The sequence below is a fragment of the Podarcis raffonei genome, chromosome 1, assembly GCF_027172205.1.
Source record: "Podarcis raffonei isolate rPodRaf1 chromosome 1, rPodRaf1.pri, whole genome shotgun sequence".
In the NCBI taxonomy this organism is placed as follows: domain Eukaryota; kingdom Metazoa; phylum Chordata; class Lepidosauria; order Squamata; family Lacertidae; genus Podarcis; species Podarcis raffonei.
In genome coordinates this window covers 3,396,200-3,419,615 of record NC_070602.1, presented here as the reverse complement: position 1 = coordinate 3,419,615, position 23,416 = coordinate 3,396,200, and the positions used below count along the sequence as shown (strand labels likewise).

Sequence of the window (23,416 nt, the reverse complement as noted above, 5' to 3'; positions counted from 1 at the left end):
ATTAGCGGAGAGCGCTGACTTCTTCCGGTGAATTTGGACTAAAAAGAGCAACTTTCCGTGAGTAGGATTGAGCTTTAAAACATAATTGGACGTTAAATTAAAGAAATTGGGCACCGAGACGGATAAGCATCAAAAAGGAAGTCTGCTTTCCGTTCTGTAGCAAGATCAAAGCGAAAGGCATTTCAGCTGTAACTTTTTGACAAGAGAGTTTTGTGAGCTAAGAAACCCATCACCAAGCAAAGAACTCCCTCCCCCGAAGGCAGGAGGGGGGGGAAGAAGATTTTAAAGTGATTTCCTGCCTGTTTTGAAAGAAATCGAACTTTTTACCGCTGCTCTATTACCTGGGGGTCGGACTGCCGGAGAAAAGGAACCGGCTAAGGACTGTCGCTACAATAAGGCTAAAAAGTAACTGTAATATTGACTTTGGCTACTCTCAACTTGAAACATCTTATTTTGTTGCACAGTAAGTTATCTGCAGGATACTATTGATTTGGATCTTTTATAAAGAAAGGGACTAGGAGGGCTTTTGTTTTTTGGAAGGTGTGGGAACAATTTGAAGTTAAAGAACTGACTTTACGCCCTCTAGAGGACTTGTGAATAGTTTCAGCAACAAGTGGAGCTTAAAACCTGAGAACTTTTTTTTCTGACAGCTTAAGAGTGTGGGAATGACCTTGAGTGAAAGACTTTGTTATGGCAGATGGTAAACAGAAAGAGGACTCTCAAGAAACAACTTTGAGATCCGGTAGACAATACAAAGTCGATCTTTCTATGCAAAGAAGGGCCTCTATATCAGGGGCTTCCGGAACTGCAGCTGTCACAAAGGCAAAAGTGAAAATAATGTCTTCAGAAGAAGCATTTGCAAAGGCATTGGGGAAAATAAATGACTCTTTGGAGGAACTAAAGAAGCAAGGTGCTGAAACAAATAAGAAAATTGAAGAAATCTCTGGGAAAATTGACTTAAATACTAAAAGTATAACTGACCTCGGGAATAAAGTGAACTCCAATGCAGAAGCAATTGGGAAATTATTGGAAGATTCATCTACAACACGAAAGATAGCTGAGGAAGCTAAGGAAATTGCAACTGCTGCCGAGGAAAAATTCCCACCGGTATACAGGAAATTAGATGAGTATGAGCTGGCACTCTCTATGCAGGATATGCAACGCAAGGAGAAAATTTTAAGGATCAGACTTGTGCCGGAAAAGGAAGGAGACAACTTGGTGGATTACTTGACAAAAGAATTTTCTGACTTTTGGAAGCAGGAGCTGAATAAGGAAGAATTTAAGATAGAGAGTGCATTTAGGCTGGGAATAAGGCAGAGGAAGAACAGACCCAGAGATTGCCTGATAACTTTAAGATCAAAGGAGGAGAGAGACAAAATATTGAACCTGCACTATCAAACAACTCTTCGAATTGAAGATTTCCATATTGAGATTTTTAAAGACATTCCTAAAAGTATTTTGGATGCAAGAGGTCCTTACAAGGACTTGGTGACACTGCTGAAAAGGAACTACATACTATTCAGGTGGGAGTTTCCCCAAGGCTTGTCTTTTAAATACAAGGGGAAGAAAAGAAGAATAAAGACAGTGAGTGATAAAGACAAGTTCTTGGGAGAACACGAAGAAGACCTACAGAAAGAGACGTTTCCAGGACAAGGACACCCTTCAAGCAAGGGACCACTAGATACGGACACAGAATCACCGACAAAAGACGAACAACAACTGGGAGCTGTAGGAGGAAGCAAATAACCCCATCATGGCCTTGCAACTTCTAACCTGGAATTGTAACGGTTTGAATAATCCCAGAAAAAGAAAAAATATTTTTCACGCTTTAAAGAAAGACCAATTGGACTTGATTTGTTTACAAGAGACTCATGTGACAAGAGTACATAGAAAATTATTAATAAATAAGAGATTGGGACAAGAATTTATATCTTCAGACAGAGTAAAAAAGAGAGGAGTGGTGATCTACGCAAAAGAAAATTTGCAACCGAAACAAATCTTTAAAGATGACCAAGGAAGATATTTGGCAATTGAAATTCAATTTCAAGGAGAAAAATTTTTGATAGTGGGAGTATATGCACCAAATGAAGGGAAAGCAGAATTCTTTGAGAAGTTGCATGAGACTTTGATGGACTATATGGATTACAATTTAATCATGATGGGGGACATGAATGGAGTAGTTTCAACAAATATGGACAAAGCACAAAGACAGGTAGTCACAAAAGATGGAAGACTACCAAAAACTTTCTTTGAAATAACGGACAATATGGACCTGATCGACATTTGGAGAACAAAACACCCATTAGAAAGAGAGGGAACCTTCTTTTCTGAAGCCAAAATGACATGGACACGGATTGACCAAATTTGGGTGACTAGCAGTATGGCGCAGAACATAAAGAAAGTGGAAATCTGCCCAAAAACCTTCTCCGACCATAACGCAGTAAAGATGGTGATGAAGCAAACAACAACTGGTTCCTTCAGATGGAGAATGAATGACACCTTACTTGGAGATGAGGAGATCCGCAAGAGGGCCCAAAAAACTCTGAAAGATTACTTTGAAATCAACTTGAGGACTAAAGTAGAAAAAAGAATAATATGGGACGCAAGTAAAGCCGTGATGAGAGGGTTTTTGATACAACAAAATTCATTAAAGAAAAGAAAGCAAAATGAGAGGAAAGAGAAAATTTTGGAAAAGATAAAAGAAGGGGAAAGGAAACTAAGATCGAAGCCAAAATCGCAAGAGATTTTAAGGGAAATTAAATTGTATCAAACACAATATATGGAACTGATGAATCAAGAAATAGAATGGAAAATTAAACAAATGAGACAAAAGACTTTTGAATCTGCAGATAAATGTGGCAAGTTATTGGCTTGGCAAATAAAGAAGAGACAAAAACTCAACACGGTAACAAACTTAGAAGTGGAAGGAAAGAATATATGTAACCCAGTGGAAATTAGGAACTGTTTTCAGAGCTACTTTAGACAACTGTATACACAAGGGCCGCAGAAAGAAATGGACATACAACAATTCCTCGAGAAAAATGGGCTGAAAAAGATTACGCAAGAAAGTAAGACAATTTTGAACCAGGAGATATCAGCACAGGAAATAGAAGATGCCATTCAAAGCATGACGTTGGGCAAATCACCTGGACCTGATGGACTGACTTCCAAATACTACAAGGTTTTGAAGGAAGGGTTGATACAACCTTTGAAGGAAGTCTGCAACGAGATCATGGAGGGGAGGAAGGCACCCGATACGTGGAGGGAGGCCTATATTACACTTATACCAAAGACAGAGACTGAAAAGACCCAACTTAAGAACTACCGACCCATCTCGCTATTAAATGTGGATTACAAAATCTTTGCTGATATTTTAGCAAAGAGATTGAAAAGAGTTCTGATGGAGGAGATTCATGGGGACCAAGCGGGCTTTCTCCCGAAAAGGCATTTGTCGGACAATGTAAGGAATATAATTGACATTTTGGAAAAGTTGGAAGTGAATATAAACACTAAGGCTGTTTTGATATTTGTGGATGCCGAGAAAGCCTTTGACAATATATCTTGGAGTTTTATGCTGAAGAACCTCCGGGGGATGGGGGTAGGCCAAGGGTTTTAAAATGGTATAGGTGCAATATACTCTGAACAGAAAGCAAAACTAATTGTAAATAATGTGGTTACAGAAGAGTTCAAGATTGAAAAAGGGACACGTCAGGGGTGTCCTATCTCCCCACTACTTTTTATATCGGTCCTGGAGGTTTTGCTTAATATGATTAGGAGGGACCAGTTGGTTAAAGGGATTCAGGTCGGAGCTAAACAATACAAACTGAGAGCATTTGCAGATGACCTAGTATTAACATTACAAGAGCCAGAAGCTAGCACGAAAAGAGTTTTGGAAATAATTCAAGAGTTTGGTCAAATGGCAGGATTTAAATTGAATAAGTTAAAGACTAAGGTATTGGAGAAAAATTTAACACAGGTTGAAAAAGAAAGGTTTCAGAATGAGACGGGGTTGACTGTGGTTAAAAAAGTGAAATATTTGGGTATAAATATGACAGCTAAGAATGTGAACTTATTTAAAGACAATTATGAAAAAACTTGGACAGAGGTGAAAAAAGATTTGGAGATTTGGTCAAACTTGAAGCTTTCCTTGTTAGGTCGAATCGCAGTTATAAAAATGAATGTATTGCCAAGAATGTTGTTCTTGTTTCAAGCACTACAAATAATGGATAAAATGGACTGTTTCAAGAAGTGGCAGAAAGACATATCTAAATTTGTCTGGCAGGGCAAGAAGCCCAGAATAAAATTTAAGATATTAACGGATTCAAAGGAAAGAGGGGGGTTTGCCCTGCCAGACTTTAAACTGTACTATGAAGCGGCAGCTTTCTGCTGGCTAAAAGATTGGCTGCTTCTTGAAAACACAGACATTTTGGACTTGGAAGGTTTTAACAATATTTTTGGGTGGCATGCATATTTGTGGTATGACAAGGTTAAAGCACATAAAAGTTTTAAAAACCATATTGTCAGAAAAGCACTATTAAATGTCTGGGTCAGATATAAAGATTTGCTGGAAAACAAAACCCCAAGGTGGTTGTCGCCAATGGAGGCTAAGGCAGTTAAAAAGTTAAATATGGAGTCGAAGTGGCCAAGATATTGGGAAATTCTAGAAAAGGAAGGGGACAAACTGAGATTGCAGAGTTTTGAGAAATTAAAAGAGAAGGTGAGAGATTGGTTGCATTATCACCAAATAAATGAAGTGTTTAAATTGGACAGTAAAGTTGGTTTCCAGGTGGAAAAATCAAAATTGGAGACTGAATTGTTAGAATCCAGTACTAAGAATTTGTCAAAAATGTATAATTTGCTGCTGAAATGGAATACACAAGATGAAATGGTTAAGTCAACTATGATTAAATGGGCTCAGGACATTGGGCATAATATTTTGTTTGCTGACTGGGAAAAGTTGTGGACTACCGGGATGAAATTTACGGCATGTAATGCTTTAAGAGAAAATATTATGAAAATGATTTATAGGTGGTACCCCAGTCAAGCTTGCAAAGATTTACCATTTGCCTGATAATAAATGTTGGAAATGTAAAGAAAAGGAAGGTACATTCTTTCACCTTTGGTGGACGTGCCCGAAGATTAAGGCATTCTGGGAAATGATCTACAATGAACTTAAAAAGGTATTTAAATATACCTTCACTAAGAAACCAGAGGCCTTTCTCTTGGGCATTGTCGGCCAAGGGGTGTTAAAGACGGATATAACTTTCTTTATGTACGCTACAACAGCAGCTAGAATACTCATTGCAAAGTACTGGAAGACACAGGATCTACCCACACTGGAAGAATGGCAGATGAAGGTGATGGACTACATGGGCCTGGCAGAAATGACGAGCAGAATCCGAAACCAGGGAAGAGAAGCGGCGGAAGAAGAATGGAAAAAGTTTAAGGACTATTTAAAGAAATATTACAAAATTAATGAAAGTTAGAATGATGTTGGACTGGAAAGTAAATGGTTACTATTAGCAATGGTTAAGACAAGGAGAATAAGGAAGATTAGCTTAAATTCAAAGTAAAATAAGGGAAGATTTGCTGAGTAATTGATTAGAATCTGGAATACAGAAAAGGGAGGCATGAGGAAGTCGAGGAAGAAAGGTTTAAGAAATTAGGATATGAAATGGTACTTGTCTTTTTTTGTTTTGTTTTTGTTATTGTTTGTTTATGTATTTGTTGTTGTTATGTATTGTTTGTGTGATTATAAAAACTGTTTAATAAAAATATTTAAAAAAAAAAAGTAGGGAATCCCCTATCACCACTACACGCCTCCTCTTAGGTTTGGTCGGGGTTCTTCCGTGAGCTGTCCGTTCCAAGGTCGCCTGCACATTCCCTGAGGACTGACTTTGCTGCTTGTATTCATATAACTGATCACAGGCCAGTGTTTCTCAGTTGTCAGTGTTTATACTACATTTTTTTAGATTTGCCTTTTTTGGATGTTGAGTGATAGGCCAAGCTTTTCGTAAGCTTCTGCAAAGATATTTAGGATGGTTTGGAGGTCATCCTCTTGGTGTGCGCACACTACGTTGTCATCAGCATACTGAAGCTCTATGACGGAAGTTACGGTAACCTTATTCTTTGCTTTCAGCCTGCTCAGATTGAAGAGCTTTCCAACTGTTCAATATATGATTTCTACTCCGGTGGGGAGTTTCCCTTCAACAAAGTATAGGATCATGGCAATGAGTATATTACACCTGCAAAAATGGCCAAAATGTATAGAACAAGCTCCAATAAAAGTTGGAAATGTAAAGAAAAGGAAGGAACATTCTATCACATGTGGTGGAATTGTAAAATAATTAAAAACTATTGGGATATGATTTATAATGAAATGAAAAGAATGTTTAAGATAACCTTTGTTAAAAGATCAGAAGCTTTCTTGTTAGGCATTTTAGGTCAAGATTTGCCAAAAGACAAGAAGAAAGTATTTACCGTATTTTTCGCTCTATAAGACGCATCAGACCACAAGACGCACCTAGTTTTTGGAGGAGGAAAACAAGAAAAAATATCCTGAATCCCAGAAGCCAGAACAGCAAGAGGGATCGCTGCGCAGTGAAAGCAGCAGTCCCTCTTGCTGTTCTGGCTTCTGTGATACCTGCATTCGCTCCGTAAGACGCACACACATTTCCCCTTACTTTTTAGGAGGGAAAAAGTGAGTCTTATAGAGCAAAAAATACGGTATGTATGCTACAACAGCAGCTAGAATTTTACTAGCTCAAAGGTGGAAAAGCAATGAAATGCCAATGAAAGAACAATGGCCAGAAAAATTGATGGAATATGCTGAAATGGCGAAGTTGACTGAAAGACTTAAAGATAAGGACAATAGAGGCTTTTAAAAAGACTGGGGACCTTTCATGATGTACCTACAGAAGCAATATAAGGAAATGGACTCACTTGCAGATTTGATTAAACACTTACAATCAACAAACAGAACATAATAATGATATATACCTTTAACTTTACTATATTTGGGAATAAGATAATAAGCAGAAGTGAATTCATTATAAACCAGAAAGGGTAGTTGGGGGAAGTCGTGGGGTGGGGGGTGTAACTGGGAATTTATTTTGTGATTATCTCACCAGCAGTGATTATGTTAAAATTTGTTGTAGAACCTAATAAAAAAAATTAAAAAATTAAAATCAACATACTGTAGTGTTGGAAGGTAACCTGAAGGTCATTTTAGTCCAACCCCTTGCAATGCAGTAATCTCAGCTAAAGCATCCATGAGGAGATATGATATCCATCTTGAGATATCTTAAGGGCTGTCACACTGAAGAGGGACCAAACTTGTTTTCTCCTGCTCTAGAGGGTAGGACTTGAGCCAATGACTTCAAGTTACAAGAAAGGAGATTCCAGCTAAACAAAAAACTTTCTTTTTTTTATATAAATTTTTTATTGATTTTCCAACATAAATTAAGACACATTACAGCTTACAATACATAGACAAACAAACATATAAACACGTATAATTTCATAACCTCTTTTTCTTAAACCCACTTTCAACGACTTCCCCATGCCTCCCTTTTCTGCATCCCTGTTTTAAACTTTTCCAGCAACCCCTAATCTCAATTACTTATGATTCACTTTCTTTAATCCTTTTTCTCTTACCCAATCATTTACCGCTGCAAATCTGTTTTACCTTACCCATGACATTTTAGCACTCATTAATTTTACAACAGTTCTTAAGGTAAAGTTTAAATTTCTTCCAATCTTCTTCCACTGTCTCTTTTCCTTGGTCACGGATTCTGCCCGTCATCTCTGCCAGTCCCATATAGTCAATCACCTTCGTCTGCCACTCTTCCAGCGTGGGTAGTTCTTGTGTCTTCCAATACTTTGCTAAAAGAACTCTTGCTGCTGTTGTAGCATACATAAAAAACGTCCTATCTTTCTAAACAAAAAAAACTTTCTGAGAGTAAGTGCTGTTTGACAGTGGAACAGTCTCCCTTGGGAGGTTGTGGACACTCCTTCCCAAGGACACTCCTTGGCTATCTGTCCCTCTGCTTAAAAGCCTCCAAGGAAGGAGTGTCCACCACCACCTGAGGGACACCGTTCCACTGTCAAACAGCTCTTGCCGTCAGAAATTTCTTCCTGATTAGTGGGATTCCTCTTTCATGTAACTGGAAGCTACTGGTTCAGGTCCTACCCTCTGGAGCAAGAAAAAAGAGACTTGCTCCGTCTTCCATGACAGCCATTCAGATATCTGAACATAGCTGTCTTATCTCCTCCCAGTCTTCTCCAGGCTAAACATCCTCAACTCCTTCAATCGTTCTTCATAAGGCTTGGCTTCCAGACCCCTGATCATCTTGATTGCCTTCCTATGCCCATGTTTCAGCTTGTCAATATCCTTAAATTGTGCTGCTCAGAACTCAACTCCAGGCATGGTCTGGCCAAGGAAGAGTAGAGTGGTACTCTTCATTCCCTATATTTCTATATTTCTGTTGATGCAGCCTAGACTAGCATCAGCTTTTTTTATTTTTTGCAGCTGCATCACAGTTTTTGGGTTGTTGCCTTTTCATTAAATATTTTATTGGGATGCTTAAGCAACACTTTTTCCTGACCCCATCTTCATTTTTTATATATATATATAATTTTTATTGGTTTCATTATACAACACCAAACATTAAAACAACAAAAAAGGCAAACAGAACACGAAAAAGTAAAGAGAAAAAAAAGGGGAAAAAAGAAAAAACAGTACATAACATAAGATACAAACAAATTAAACTTACAGTAATTAGATAACTAAATCACATAACAATAATTGACTTCCCTTCAACTCGGTTTTGGAATATATTACAATAAATTTACTATCTGCAGTTTCGTTTTCTTAAAACTCTTTACGTCACAAGCGTTATATCGAGCCTACTGTGATTTTTAGGTTTTTTACATCTGTTTCAATATATGTCATAAATTTGTTCCATTCATTATTAAACTTTGTACCTTTTGATTTCTTATTTTCTGTGTCATTTTTGCCAACTCTATATAGTCAAATAGTTTAGATTGCCACTCATTTATAGTTGGGATTTTTGCTGTCTTCCAATTTTGTGCTGTTAGTGTTCTAGCCGCCACTGTTGCGTATTGGAAAAGTGTTTGGTCTTCCTTTTTAATTTCTTCTCCAATTATCCCCAAGAGGAAGGCCTCGGGTTTTTTTGTGAAGGTATATTTAAATATTTTTTTTAGTTCATTGTAAATAGATTGCCAAAATTTTCTAATTACCTCACACAACCACCACATGTGACAGAAATTGCCCATCCTGACCCCATCTTCAGGTGAGACGGAGAATGTGTCTCTATGCCCATGCTGCCCTTTTTTCTTCCACTCCCCACAGACACAAATGGAAACACGTGCAAGCAGGAAATCCCACCTGTATTTCTGAACGTGGGATCTCTATGAATATTGAAATTGAATTTTTTTCCTTATGTGATTACCTATCCTCCCCCCCCCAAGAAGAACCGTTGCAACAATTGATTATAAGCGGGATGACTAAGAACTGTGTGGAAATGAATTACTAACCAAAGGCATGGTTTGTGGAATATCTGGAAAGGAATGAAAGGCTTTCGGAATGACGCAGTTATAAAAAGAGACTCGCTATGTTGCAGGCTTTGATGCAGGATTTACAATCGAGGGGGAGAAGGCCATGGCTTTGTTATCCATATTGGACTCTGAGTTTGACCTGGCAGAACCCCCTACAAGAAGATCGAGGAGGGAGTGACAGGCCTGTGAGGATTAAGGGGCAGGTGTTAAGATTGTGTTGTACGGAAGTGTTGAAATGGTGTCTGTCTGTTTGAATATGGCTCTTGGAGGAATGGAAAATCCACTCAGGACTACCATAACGTTTGTTTTCAACTCGCTTGTGGAGACTATCAGAGGTCACAAAGAAAGGAAAAATATACGATAACAAGAAGAAGATGAGGAAAACAGTAAAGAGAAGAATGGATAGAACTGTGAATATTATTTGGATAGAACTGTGAACATCAAAGCAGCAGCAAATAGAAATGACTGGATCCCTTTCTGAGCTCAAAGCATGGGTATCCCCAACAAAAATTTTAAAATTTGGCTTTGTAATTTGGAATTAATGTGATTTGATTGGTTTGTTAATAAAAATTATATTTAAAAAAAAGTATCTTGAAACTGAAAAGCTGCCCGCTTACTTGGGAGTAAGAGCCACTGACTCTAGCGGAACTAACAGCACAATCCTAACCAAATATATTTGGAAGGAAGACTATAATGAATTCATCAGGGCTTAGGAGTTAGGAATGCTGCCTTCATTCCTAGGGCTATACTCCATGTGCTCTATGTATGAGAAAGAGATGTACCAAATGGTCAGCTCAGGTCTACACATATTTATTTGGAATTAGAACCTATAAAAATAATTTGCTACACATCATAAAATGATTTAGGCTTATCTAGAAATCGATACAATCATTTTTGCTTATGTGCCAATTTCTCATCCACGGTGTTTGCTTTAATGCCAGGGCAAAGAACGTTTTAGGAACCAAACTGTAGTTAAACGGTGGCAGTGGGAGAGGGTCCTACCATTTTTTAGCCAGAAGAGTTTATGGGGAATAAATGAGGGCCATAGCACTTCTCACAGGCATGGGGGGGACCCCTAAAAGGCTCTGGGTGCAGGTACTTGGGAAGAACAGGGTCTGAGAGCCTGCGGAGCTGATGACATTTACAGTCCTGGGCTAACAGACCAAGGGACTCAGTATAAGACAGTTTCATATAAAGATATGCAGATTACACCCAACCTCCCATATCAGTTTTTAGGTTCAGGATGACCTACTTTAAGACAAGGATCCTGACACCTCTGCACTTATGCAATGGTTTTTTTTTGTTTTGTTTTGTTGTTGTTTTTTGCTTCACAGAGAGCAATAAAGAGTTGGATGAGGCCACTGGGGTGCAGTGGTTGGAGTGGAGGGGGGGGATAGCGACCTCAAAGTAGAACTTACTTCTGAATAGACACATATAAAATCGCACTATTAATAACCCAGGAAGGTCACAGTGAGGCAGTCTATGTGCTACACTTGATAACTCCCAGCTGAATGTGGGGAAAGCCTCCAGTGGATTATGCACAGGACTGCATGCTTCAGGACCTTTCGTTCAGCTCTCCTCAATCTGGTGTCATCCAGATGTTCTGGAATGCAACTGGCTGGGGCTGATAGGAGTTGCAGTCCAAAACATCTGTAGGGCACTAGGTTGCAGAAGGGTGCTTTATCTGATTAAGCAATGAGACCCAGATTTAATCAAGGGGGGAGGGATTAATTGGTAGATCTTAGAATTAAGAGCATACTTGTTAACAACACACACACCTCCAGGCTCCTTCATGCTGGTGTGTCACAATAATAAGGAATTGGGGCGGGACAATTACAGATGACCTTTCCTTATAACAACGATATCTTTCATTTGCCAAACTCTCGGTTATCTCACACTTCCTTCAATATCTCAAAAAGTCACCTATATTGACCTTTTGTAGCAGGCAAATTTATTTACATTTAATTCATTCATGAACGCATTAATTTGCTTAAAGGCGGATCAGTCAAAATACTTTAGTCAGCCGGTAGCTCTGATTGTGTTGGAGGTGATGTGAGATAGTAGAATCATTCTGTTGGTGGGGTTTGATCACCTGAAGCCACAGCTACCAAGTGATGAATCTATTATCTTTAAACAGGACTGGAGTCTCGGCCTTATCTTTATGGCATAGAGGCAAGCAAATGAGGAACTGATATATCACTATTCGGTGGTGGCTGGTGCCCACTGGCACTGGCGGGGCAGAAGGCAGGGAGACCAACAGCAGGTGCAGTCAGAGCCAACTAATTCTAGTTTTGTCCCCATCCTCTTCCCTGCCGAGTTCTGTAAGGGCAACACTGAGTCGGAGGAGGAGGAAGCTAACAGCCAGGGCCACCCCCTGCACTGGATAAATAGGTGGTAGTTGGATCAGCCCCCTGGGTGCTATTAAATCATTAAATATCATTCAAGCAGATGAAGCACAAAATAAACAGGTTTCCCCATTTTTATTCTGCCATCTGTTTTCCTGGGAGCTTTACTTTTGGTCTTGTAGCCATAGCTCTCCAAAATGCCATAGTCCTCTCCCACAGCAGGGTCAACTAACTCTCAGACGTCTCCAATCTCTTAAGGCCCTCCTCCTATCCACCAGGCATTGCAGGTTCCTCATATGGTTCATCACTGAGGTAGGTTGGCTGTGAACCTTCACTGATCTGCCTATCACTCAGGTCATAATGGCTCAGCTCAGGCGAATAGCTATCTCGCCTCTGGGCTGCTTGACTATCTGTTCCAGGCTTTTGAAAGGAAGACTCGTCTGTCTGCTGAGTATGAGATACCACCAGCCTGCCAGTTCTAATATTGATCCAGCTTCCTTCTGGCGCAGAAACAACATTGTAAGTCACCTTTGATTCATGCTCCAGATCAACATATGTATCTATGCTCAGCAGCGTAGTTGCGCTCTGGTGGTTGCTTATCACTTTCTCATAAGGATCCTGCAGTTCTTCCCAAGGTTGTACAATGCTCATGCTTGATGAACAACTTTCAGATTGTACACTGCTACAGCAGGAGTTTTCGCCAGATTGTCCTACAGATTTCATTGTTTTTCTACTTCCAACTGTATCTCTGCCATCTTCCACAGCTCCTCCATTAACACCACCAAGTGAACTTTTGTTTGTCTGCTGACCATGACTGAACAGGAACTTACCAGTTTTTCTGTTCAGCCAGATTCCATCTTCTAGAGAAATTATGCTATATGTCTGCTGAGCTGCATCTTCACCTTCTGTGTATGACGATAAGCTCCCAAGTGTTCCTTTGCTTGCAGACTCATCAGGCTGCTGGGTTGGATTTCCTAACGTATTCCATATGGTGTTACTAAAATGAAATGCATCACCCAAAACCTGCTGGGTTTTGTATTCCTTCTCCATCTTCAGCTCTTTGCCCTGCAGGCTTCCCTGTCTAGACTGTGGCACCCCTGCCGGCTGGCTTCCACGTCGGGAACCTTGCACCTCCATCTGCTGGCTGCCCCGCCGGGACTCCTGCACCTCCGCCTGCTGGCTGCCCCGCCGGGATTCTTGCACCTCCGCCTGCTGGCTGCCCCGTCGGGACTCCTGAACCACCGCCTGCTGGCTGCCCCGCCGGGACTCCTGAACCACTGCCTGCTGGCTGCCCCGCCGGGACTCCTGCACCTCCGTCTGCACCTCTGCCTGCCAGCTGCCCCGTCTAGATTCTTGCACCACCGCCTGCTGGCTGCCCCGTCGGGATTCTTGCACCACTGCCTGCTGGCTGCCCCACCGGGATTCCTGCACCTCCGTCTGCACCTCTGCCTGCTGGCTGCCCCGTCTAGATTCTTGCACCACTGCCTGCTGGCTGCCCCGTCCGGATTCTTGCACCACTGCCTGCTGGCTGCCCCGCCGGGACTCCTGCACCTCCGTCTGCACCTCAGCCTGCTGGCTGCCCCGTCTAGATTCTTGCACCGGTGCCTGCTGGCTGCCCCGTCGGGATTCTTGCACCGGTGCCTGCTGGCTGCCCCGCCGGGACTCCTGCACCTCCGTCTGCACCTCAGCCTGCTGGCTGCCCCGTCTAGATTCTTGCACCGGTGCCTGCTGGCTGCCCCGTCGGGATTCTTGCACCGGTGCCTGCTGGCTGCCCCGCCGGGATTCTTGCACCACTGCCTGCTGGCTGCCCCGCCGGAGCTCCTGCACCTCCGTCTGCACCTCTGCCTGCTGGCTGCCCCGTCTAGATTCTTGCACCGCTGCCTGCTGGCTGCCCCGCCGGGACTCTTGCACCACTGCCTGCTGGCTGCCCCGCCGGAGCTCCTGCACCTCCGTCTGCACCTCTGCCTGCTGGCTGCCCCGTCTAGATTCTTGCACCGCTGCCTGCTGGCTGCCCCGCCGGGACTCTTGCACCTCCGCCTGCTGGCTGCCCCGTCGGGACTCCTGAACCACCGCCTGTTGGCTGCCCTGCCGAGACTCTTGCACCACTGCCTGCTGGCTGCCCCACCAGGACTCCTGCTTCTCCGTCTGCACCTCCGACTGCTGGCTGCCCCGTCGGGACTCTTGTACGACTTCCTTTTGACTGCCTCGTCGGGATTCTTTCACCTCCACCTGCTGGCTGCCCCATTGGGACTCCTGCACCTCCGCCTGTACCTCCGCCTGTTGGCTGCCCCGTCGGGACTCTTGTACGACTTCCTTTTGACTGCCTCGTCGGGATTCTTTCACCTCCACCTGCTGGCTTCCTCGCCGGGACTCCTGCACCTCCGCCTGTACCTCCGCCTGTTGGCTGCCCCGTCTGGATTCTTGCACCACTGCCTGCTGGCTGCCCCGTCGGGATTCTTGCACCTCTGCCTGCTGGCTGCCCCGCCGGGACTCTTGCACCACTGCCTGCTGGCTGCCCCGTCGGGATTCTTGCACCTCTGCCTGCTGGCTGCCCCGCCGGGACTCTTGCACCACTGCCTGCTGGCTGCCCCACCGGGACTCTTGCACCTCTGTCTGCACCTCCGCCTTCTGGCTGCCCCGCCGGGACTCCTGCACCTCCACCTGCTGGCTGCCCCGCCGGGACTCTTGCACCACTGCCTGCTGGCTGCCCCGCCTGGATTCCTGCACCTCCGCCTTCTGGCTGCCCCGCCGGGACTCCTGCACCTCCGCCTGCTGGCTGCCCCGCCGGGACTCCTGCACCACTGCCTGCTGGCTGCCCCGCCTGGATTCCTGCACCTCCGCCTGCTGGCTGCCCCGCCTGGATTCCTGCACCTCCGCCTGCTGGCTGCCCCGCCGGGATTCTTGCACCACCGCCTGCTGGCTGCCCCGCCGGGACTCTACCATATCTGGCTCTGGAACCGCCCTCTTTTGGCTGTCCCATTGGAACTGTGGCATATCCTCCTGTATGCACTCTCCCTGGGATGGTGGCATCTCATTCTGTTGGCTCCTCACTGCAAGTTTGTTTTCAAGGTGCAACAGTTCTTCTTCTCCTTCTTCAGGAGACATTAGGGTTTGGGCTGCAATTAGCACTGCTGTTGCCCCCTTATTCTCAGTCGGAAATTCTTTCTTACAGGTGAGCTCCTGCTCTACTTCATCTTTTCCATCACTCTCAGATCCAGGCTTACTTGGTTCAGGTGCAGCACTCCTATCCATACTTCCTTTAGATGCACGCCTTAGTTTTTTTGCTATATAATCCTGAAGCCAGCTTCCCTCAGTTTGTTGACTGCTACAAGACATTAATGTGCCAGTTTTTCTGTTAATCCAAGTATTTATCTCAAGGGAAATAATACTATATGTTTGTTGAGCCTTTGCAGAAAAAGAAGTTTTCCGTTTTGTTTGACTTGTCTCACTTGCAGCAGCACTTGGCACTTCAGACTCTTTTTCAGCACCCAACTTGGCTCCGGTCCCAAGTGATTTGTCACTTTGGGATTCTGGCACAACGGGCTGCTCACTTCCCCTCCGGGACACTGCTGCAGTAGGTGGCTGGCTGTCTTTCTGAGACTCAGGCAGGGTGCGGAGTTCACTTTGCTTCCGGGACTCAGGCACAAAGGGCTGCTCACTTCCTCTCCGGGACACTGCTGCAGTAGGTGGTTGGCTGTCTTTCTGAGACTCAGGCAGGGTGTGGAGTTCACTTTGCTTCCGGGACTCAGGCACAAAGGGCTGCTCACTTCCCCTCCGGGACACTGCTGCAGTAGGTGGTTGGCTGTCTTTCTGAGACTCAGGCAGGGTGTGGAGTTCACTTTGCTTCCGGGACTCAGGCACAAAGGGCTGCTCACTTCCCCTCCGGGACACTGCTGCAGTAGGTGGTTGGCTGTCTTTCTGGGGCTCAGGCAGGGTACGGAGTTCACTGGGTTTCCGGGATTCAGGCACACCAGGCTGCTCACTTCCCCTCCGGGACACTGCTGCAGTAGGTGGTTGGCTGTCTTTCTGGGGCTCAGGCAGGGTCCGGAGTTCACTGGGTTTCCGGGATTCAGGCACACCAGGCTGATCACTTCCCCTCCGGGACACTGCCGCAGTGGTTGGTTGGCTGTCTTTCTGGGGCTCAGGCATAACAGGCTCTTCACTGCCCATCCAGGACTCGGGCACAGCAGGCTGGTCACTTCCCCTCCGGGACACTGCTGCAGTAGGTGGTTGGCTGTCTTTCTGGGGCTCAGGCAGGGTACGGAGTTCACTGGGTTTCCGGGATTCAGGCACACCAGGCTGCTCACTTCCCCTCCGGGACACTGCTGCAGTAGGTGGTTGGCTATCTTTCTGAGATTCTGGCAGGGTGCGGAGTTCACTTTGCTTCCGGGACTCAGGCACACCAGGCTGCTCACTTCCCCTCCGGGACACTGCTGCAGTAGGTGGTTGGCTGTCTTTCTGGGACTCAGGCAGGGTCCGGAGTTCACTGGGTTTCCGGGATTCAGGCACACCAGGCTGATCACTTCCTCTCCGGGACACTGCTGCAGTAGGTGGCTGACTGTCTTTCTGGGACTCAGGCAGGGTCCGGAGTTCACTTTGCTTCCGGGACTCAGGCACAACAGGCTGCTCACTTCCCTTCCGGGACACTGCTGCAGTAGGTGGTTGGCTGTCTTTCTGAGACTCAGGCAGGGTGCGGTGTTCGCTTTGCTTCCGGGACTCAGGCACACCAGACTGCTCACTTCCTCTCCGGGACACTGCTGCAGTAGGTGGTTGGCTGTCTTTCTGAGACTCAGGCAGGGTGCGGTGTTCACTTTGCTTCCGGGACTCAGGCACAACAGGCTGCTCACTTCCCCTCCGGGACACTGCTGCAGTAGGTGGCTGGCTGTCTTTCTGAGACTCAGGCAGGGTCCGGAGTTCACTTTGCTTCCGGGATTCAGGCACAACGGACTGCTCACTTCCCCTCCGGGACACTGCTGCAGTAGGTGGCTGGCTGTCTTTCTGAGACTCAGGCAGGGTGCGGTGTTCACTTTGCTTCCGGGACTCAGGCACAACAGGCTGCTCACTTCCCCTCCGGGACACTGCTGCAGTAGGCGGCTGGCTGTCTTTCAGAGACTCAGGCAGGGTGCGGAGTTCACTTTGCTTCCGGGACTCAGGCACAAAGGGCTGCTCACTTCCTCTCCGGGACACTGCTGCAGTAGGTGGTTGGCTGTCTTTCTGAGACTCAGGCAGGGTGTGGAGTTCACTTTGCTTCCGGGACTCAGGCACAAAGGGCTGCTCACTTCCCCTCCGGGACACTGCTGCAGTAGGTGGTTGGCTGTCTTTCTGAGACTCAGGCAGGGTGCGGTGTTCACTTTGCTTCCGGGACTCAGGCACAACAGGCTGCTCACTTCCCCTCCAGGACACTGCTGCAGTAGGTGGTTGGCTGTCTTTCTGAGACTCAGGCAGGGTCCGGAGTTCACTTTGCTTCCGGGATTCAGGCACAACGGACTGCTCACTTCCCCTCCGGGACACTGCTGCAGTAGGTGGTTGGCTGTCTTTCTGAGACTCAGGCAGGGTGCGGTGTTCACTTTGCTTCCCGGATTCAGGCACAAAGGGCTGCTCACTTCCTCTCTGGGACACTGCTGCAGTAGGTGGTTGGCTGTCTTTCTGTGACTCAGGCAGGGTACGGAGTTCACTGGGTTTCCGGGACTCAGGCTCACCAGGCTTCTCACTTCCTCTCCGGGACACTGGTGCAGTAGGTGGTTGGCTGTGTTTCTCACGCTCAACAGGCTCTTCACTGCCCATCCAGGACTCGGGCACAGCAGGCTGGTCACTATCCAGCTTGGATTCCAGCACAAGGGACTGTTGCCTACCTCTCTGTGAGTCAAGCATGAAGAGCTGTTTACTGCTCTGCAGCAACTCAGGCACAGCGGACAGATCACCTGCCTTCTCAGATCCAGTGAACTCGGGCTGTTCACTGTCCTTTGGGATTTCTAGAGCAGCAGAGTCCCTCCAATTCTCAGGCATGCTGGGCTGTCCAGTGCTCCTCAAGTACTCTGGCATTTCACTGCCTCTTCGAGATTTGAGTCCCATTAACACTTCACTGTCTTTCTGAGGCACAGCAGACTGTTTTCTGACCAGCCAGGGGTCATCCTCCATAGGCTTCTCAATATCCTTCCAGGCAGGTGCTTGTACTTCTTTTTCAGACTTGGGGCAGGTTGATTTTTGAACCCCAGTTTCACAACTTGTCATCATTTCTTGATCACCAAGCTTCTTTTCTCTCTCTCTATTAGCCTGGAGCCAACTGCAATCAGTCTGCTGACTGAGGTTTCTTATTAATTTGCCAGATCTTCTGTTTAGCCAGGTAGATTCCTCAATTGAAATGATACTATATGTTTGCTGAGCAAATGAGGCCTTTTGCTTCAGTGGTGCTGTCTTACTATCCAAAGAAATGGGCCCCTCGGTCTCAGTTTCACGATCCACCTTGCATTCTGTCTCTTGGGGCTTTTGGTTGTCCTGCTGGGAGTCCTGCTCAATATCCTGTTGATTAGGTTGGTGGCATACTTCCAATTCAAGTGGGGGACTGCTCTGAAAATTCTCTTCCTCAGCCTCCAGAGGAGTTTCCCCAAGATCTTCCACTGCAGCGAGGATATTGCTATAACGGAACTCTTGAATTTCAGCCTGCTTCGTATTGCGGAGGGAATCTTGCAATTCCAGAGGGAGGCTACACCGGCGGAATTCTTGTACCTCATGTTGTAAATGAGCTGGAAGACTGCCACGGTGGAGATCTTGAACATCAAATTGCTTGGTGCCATTGGAGGAAAGTTCGTGTGGGAGGCGGCCATGGTAAATCCCAGGTGCTTCAGAGGGCTGGTTGCCCGAAGAGGGATCTTGTAACTGAACTGGAAAACTCTCCTGATCAATTTTTTGCAAGTTAGACTGGCGGCTGCCATGGCGGGAACCTTGCAATTCACTTGTTGCACTAATTGCTGAACTGCCATGGCTATCTGTCTGTAGACTCTTTTCAAACAGTTCTCTTTTCAGAGATTCTGCACTATCTGTCTGCTGTGCCTGGTCAGTTATATTTCTGTGCATTTTTTTCAGTCTCTTTATTCTTTTATCTTCTGGCATTTGGTAGGACCCTTGTCTTTTTGGCAGCTGGTTGCCAGTCTTGGACTCCTGCTCTTTTGGCTGTTGAGTAATGTAATAAGATTCTTCTGCTAAAGCCTGTTGACTAGTTTGCCTTGATTCCTTTCCCTCTGGCTGCTGAATGCTGCAGCGAGATTCATGTACTGCATTCTGTTGCCTACCTTTTATTGATTCCTTTCTCTCTGCCACTTGTGGAATACTGCGGCGAGACTCGTTTGCTATAGGTAGTTGACTAGCCCGCCTTGATTCTTGCCCCTCTGGTTGTTGAATACTGTGGTGAGAGTCTTGAGCTACAGGTGGTTCTACTTTTGTATTTGCGTAAGCAGCCCTGCTTATTGCAGCCTCATGAAAAGGACGCAGAATTTCTTCAAGTGTTTCTGGGCCCCAAACAAAACTAGTTTGCTGACTGCCAGATATCATTTTTATGCCTGTTTTTTCGCTGATCCAACACCGTTCATCCATTAATTCAGTTTTGTCTAAGGCCTTACCTTGGGAAGATTTTCTGCTCTGCGGATTCTGAATGGACTGCTGACTGCTACGCCGAGATTCCAGTTTCTCATATCTGGAGTCTTGCACAACAGGTTGCTCTGTCTCTTCAAGTAAACTAATAGCCTGTTCCTGGCCTAGGATGTGAGGGCTGCTGCTGCGGGATTGTTTCCTAAAAGATGTTTCACTCTCTGGTTGGCACATCTCATTGCAATTCTGTTCCTCAGCACCTAGCATGTCTTCATTTCCAGGGATTACTTGGTCAAATGCAGGTTCAGAGTCATCCATTCTTCCTTTCACTTACAAACTGCTACAGTAGACACTTGAGGTCCACAGGTGCAGATCTGGCAAGCCAAGTATCGACCTCTTGCCAATCTCCACCTTTAGTTTAAAAAGCTATAAAGGAAACATGAGAGCTACCTTGTCTGATCCCACTTCACGGGGGTTGCTTTATTCTTTTCATCAGGGCTGCGACTTGTATGTAGATGGCGTCGTGGTCTGGATGGGCGGCAGACTTTTTTTGTTTCTTGTTTTCTATTTACAGCCGGCTGGAATCATGGCCCTTATGACAAAACAACAGCCCTGGATTAGGTGGTCACCAACTCTCCCCCTGTAGTGGTCTTCATGTTCTCACTCCAACTGCCTTTGTTCTAGAAGCTTCAGTAGCAGGTCTATGACATCATTGCCTTTTCTGCTCCAGCCATTCATACGATAAGAAGGCATTAGTCCAGGGCTCTAGAACCGGGCACAGACTTCTTTGTGGTTGCCATTCAGGCACAGCAACTAAGCCTTTGGCTGTTCTAATAGGCTGGACTACAATTTGCTTTCTATGGAAACTAACTTTAGGAGGAGGTAACTAATAACTATTTCCATTAATGGAACTCTTAAAGTGTGGTGTTAAGGTTGCTCAGCTGGTTTAGGGATTGGAGGGTTGGTCACCCTGTTGATGGACCACGTTGCTGAATAGTGGTCAGTCAAAGAAAAGCTGGTGTTTTTGTCCCCTAGGCCACAGCGTGACTGATATGAGGCCTGAAGGTCAGATGGGTTCAAGCAGGGCTTGCCTGGGATCAGCATTCAATATACAGTACTGTGCACATCTAACAACAACAGTGGTCTCTCTTTTCCATGTGTATGTGTTTCAATTTCAATGTCAGAAAGTTTGTTGCTTAATACTATGCCTAAAGAAGTAGGCATAGTATTAAGCAATAAATGACCGTGTATTTTATAAGGACACACAAACAAACAACAACAAAAAGACATTGCCCCAAACAAACTGAAGAGATGAGAAGCACCAGAAAAAATTACCAATGCAATTAACCGTTTGGCAGGGACCCAAAATGGGAACCATCACAATTTATAATGCACAAGGACCTGATGCACAGGGTTATTTTGTTTTAAAAAAAGAAAACACTGTGATAAGAAGTCACATAACAATACCTGGTTAACCACTGCCAAATAACAAATAAATTTGTTTTTATTTTATTTATTAAATTTGTATACCACCCTTCATCCATAGATCTGAAACTCCACAAAAATAAGTTCTGGAATCATAGCTCTCTGGAGTTTTTTTTTAATAAGTTGCTATGGAGCATGTGCCAGGACCTCTTGGCACACCTCACTGACAGGGATGTATGTGCCTTGGTGTAGGACTGTAGGTGGCCTGCAAGGCTTTGTTGGAAGCTTAAGCTTTGGGAGTCCTACACTGCAAAGGCTGTGCTGACATTTCCTCATGCCAGAGAATTCTGTTAGATGTGTTAGCATACCTGCATTGTAATTTATTCATCTATCTATATGCATGGGAAAGTTATTCCTCATTTTTTAATCAGTCATGACAAAGCTTTTCCTGCAGCTAATCCCCACACAATTTGACATTAACTTTTGGCAATTAATCATCACATTAAGCAGTACATGCAACAGTATATTCAAAAATAAAAGCAATTATCTCCAGTGGTTGGCTGTCTTTCTGAGACTCAGGCAGGGTCCGGAGTTCACTGGGTTTCCGGGATTCAGGCACACCAGGCTGCTCACGTGTATAAAATTATGCATGGCTTGGAGAAAGTGGAGTGAGAAGATTTTCTCCCTCTCTCAGAATTCATGGATATTCAATGAAGCCGAATATTGGAAGATTCACATTACATAAATTCGCACAGCATAGTTGAACTATGGAACTCCCACAAGAAGCAGTGATGGCCACTTACTTGGATGGCTTTAAAATAGGATTAGACACATTCATGGAAGACAAAGCTATCCAAAGCTACTAGCCATGATGTTCATGTCCTGCCTCCACTGTCAGAGGCAGCACACCTCTTAATACCAATTGCTGGGAATCACAGGTGGGCAGAGAGCTGCTGCACTCATGTCCTCCTGCTTGAAGGTTCCCCATTGAGGCATTGAGTTGGCCTCTGCGAGAACAGGATGCTGGACTAGACTGATCATTGGCCTGATTCAGAAGACTCTTCTTATGTTAGCAGTTACTGAGCATTCATTCTGATTTGTTTGCAGAAACATTAGATGGCATTGTGTCAAGCAAGTGCCATTCCACACTTTCCAGTGCACTTTGACCTCTGCTTCCTCACTGCAAAAAGTCCTGTGGAGAACTCCCAATCAACTTTTAAGTGCGCAACCTGAACCTGCAGGTACACGACTGGCTCTCACCCCAAAATAGTTACAGTATGGAAGTGTCCTTCGAATATAAGGCCTGTTAACACTATTGGTCATGCCGGCTGCCGGCTGCAAGGTGCCCCTAAAGAGCCCGATCAATATTCCATCTGCATTGGAATTTTGGAACAGCCGAAGCTGCCCCCTCCTAGGGTTGCTACCTTGTCCCATATGTCCATGTAAAATGCTACATTCCGTATTGATAGTTTTGTCCTGAATTTCAGGTCTTCTCTCTCTCTCTCTCTCTCTCTCTCTCTCTCTCTGCCAAGTTAGGAATCCTCTCCAAATGCATGAGCTTGGAGGAGTGTGTGAAAGGTTTGAAGCTCTGGGTAGCCAAGCACATCTGTACAAATTCATGTATGTCTCTGTGTGTGTGCATGTGTGACAAATTCCAGAGGGGTTATTCTGTTAGGCTGCAATAGATTGTAATGGATTACTTTGAAGTCACTTCAGCACCAGATAGGGGGGAAAGCCCCCCCACCCACCCTGTATTTTGCCAGAACAAAGGTGGCAACACTAGGTAAAGGGACCCCTGACCATTAGGCCCAGTCGTGGCCGACTCTGGGGTTGCGGCGCTCATCTCGCTTTATTGGCCGAGGGAGCCGGCGTACAGCTTCCAGGTCATGTGGTCAGCATGACTAAGCCGCTTCTAGAGAATCAGAGCAGCGCACGGAAACGGCGTTTACCTTCCCGCCGGAGCGGTACCTATTTATCTACTTGCACTTTGACGTGCTTTCAAACTGCTAGGTTGGCAGGAGTGTAACACTACTCCGTCCCTAAATACCCCTTTACAGTGGTACCTCAGGTTAAGTACTTAATTCGTTCTGGAGGTCCGTACTTAACCTGAAACACCACTTTAGCTAATGGGGCCTCCCGCTGCCGCTGCGCCCCTTTGAGATGGAATAGAATCATAGAGTTGGAATAGACCACAAGGGCCAACCCCCTGCCAAGTCCAACCCCCTGCCAAGCAGGAAACACCATCAGAGCACTCCTGACATATGGTTGTCAAGCCTCTGCTTAAAGACCTCCAAAGAAGGAGACTCCACCACACTCCTTGGCAGCAAATTCCACTGTCAAACAGCTCTTACTGTCAGGAAGTTCTTCCTAATGTTTAGGTGGAATCTTCTTTCTTGTAGTTTGGATCCATTGCTCCGTGTCCGCTTCTCTGGAGCAGCAGAAAACAACCTTTCTCCCTCCTCTATGTGACATGCTTTTATATA

At 45.3% G+C, this 23,416-nt stretch overlaps 1 protein-coding gene across 1 annotated transcript; it reads right to left on the bottom strand.

Moving 5' to 3' along the window:
* Positions 1–12,191: 12,191 nt before the first annotated feature.
* On the bottom strand, positions 12,192–21,466 carry LOC128402085 (microtubule-associated protein futsch-like). Its single transcript, XM_053365912.1, has 2 exons — positions 14,274–21,466; positions 12,192–14,189 (listed from the first exon to the last, which is right to left on the bottom strand). Exons 1-2 carry the CDS (start codon positions 19,824–19,826, stop codon positions 12,192–12,194), a joined length of 7,551 nt encoding a protein of 2,516 aa, XP_053221887.1. The 5' UTR covers positions 19,827–21,466.
* Between the last annotated feature and the right edge of the window lie 1,950 nt (positions 21,467–23,416).

What these genes read in the sequence shown, in the direction of transcription:
- LOC128402085 (XM_053365912.1), bottom strand. Translation starts at nt 19,826, where the DNA reads ATGGATGACTCTGAACCTGCATTTGACCAAGTAATCCCTGGAAATGAA. An exon ending in CCCGGCGAGGAAGCCAGCAG is followed by an intron (nt 14,190 to 14,273) that starts GTGGAGGTGAAA and finishes GCGGAGGTACAG; the next exon opens with GCGGAGGTGCAGGAGTCCCA.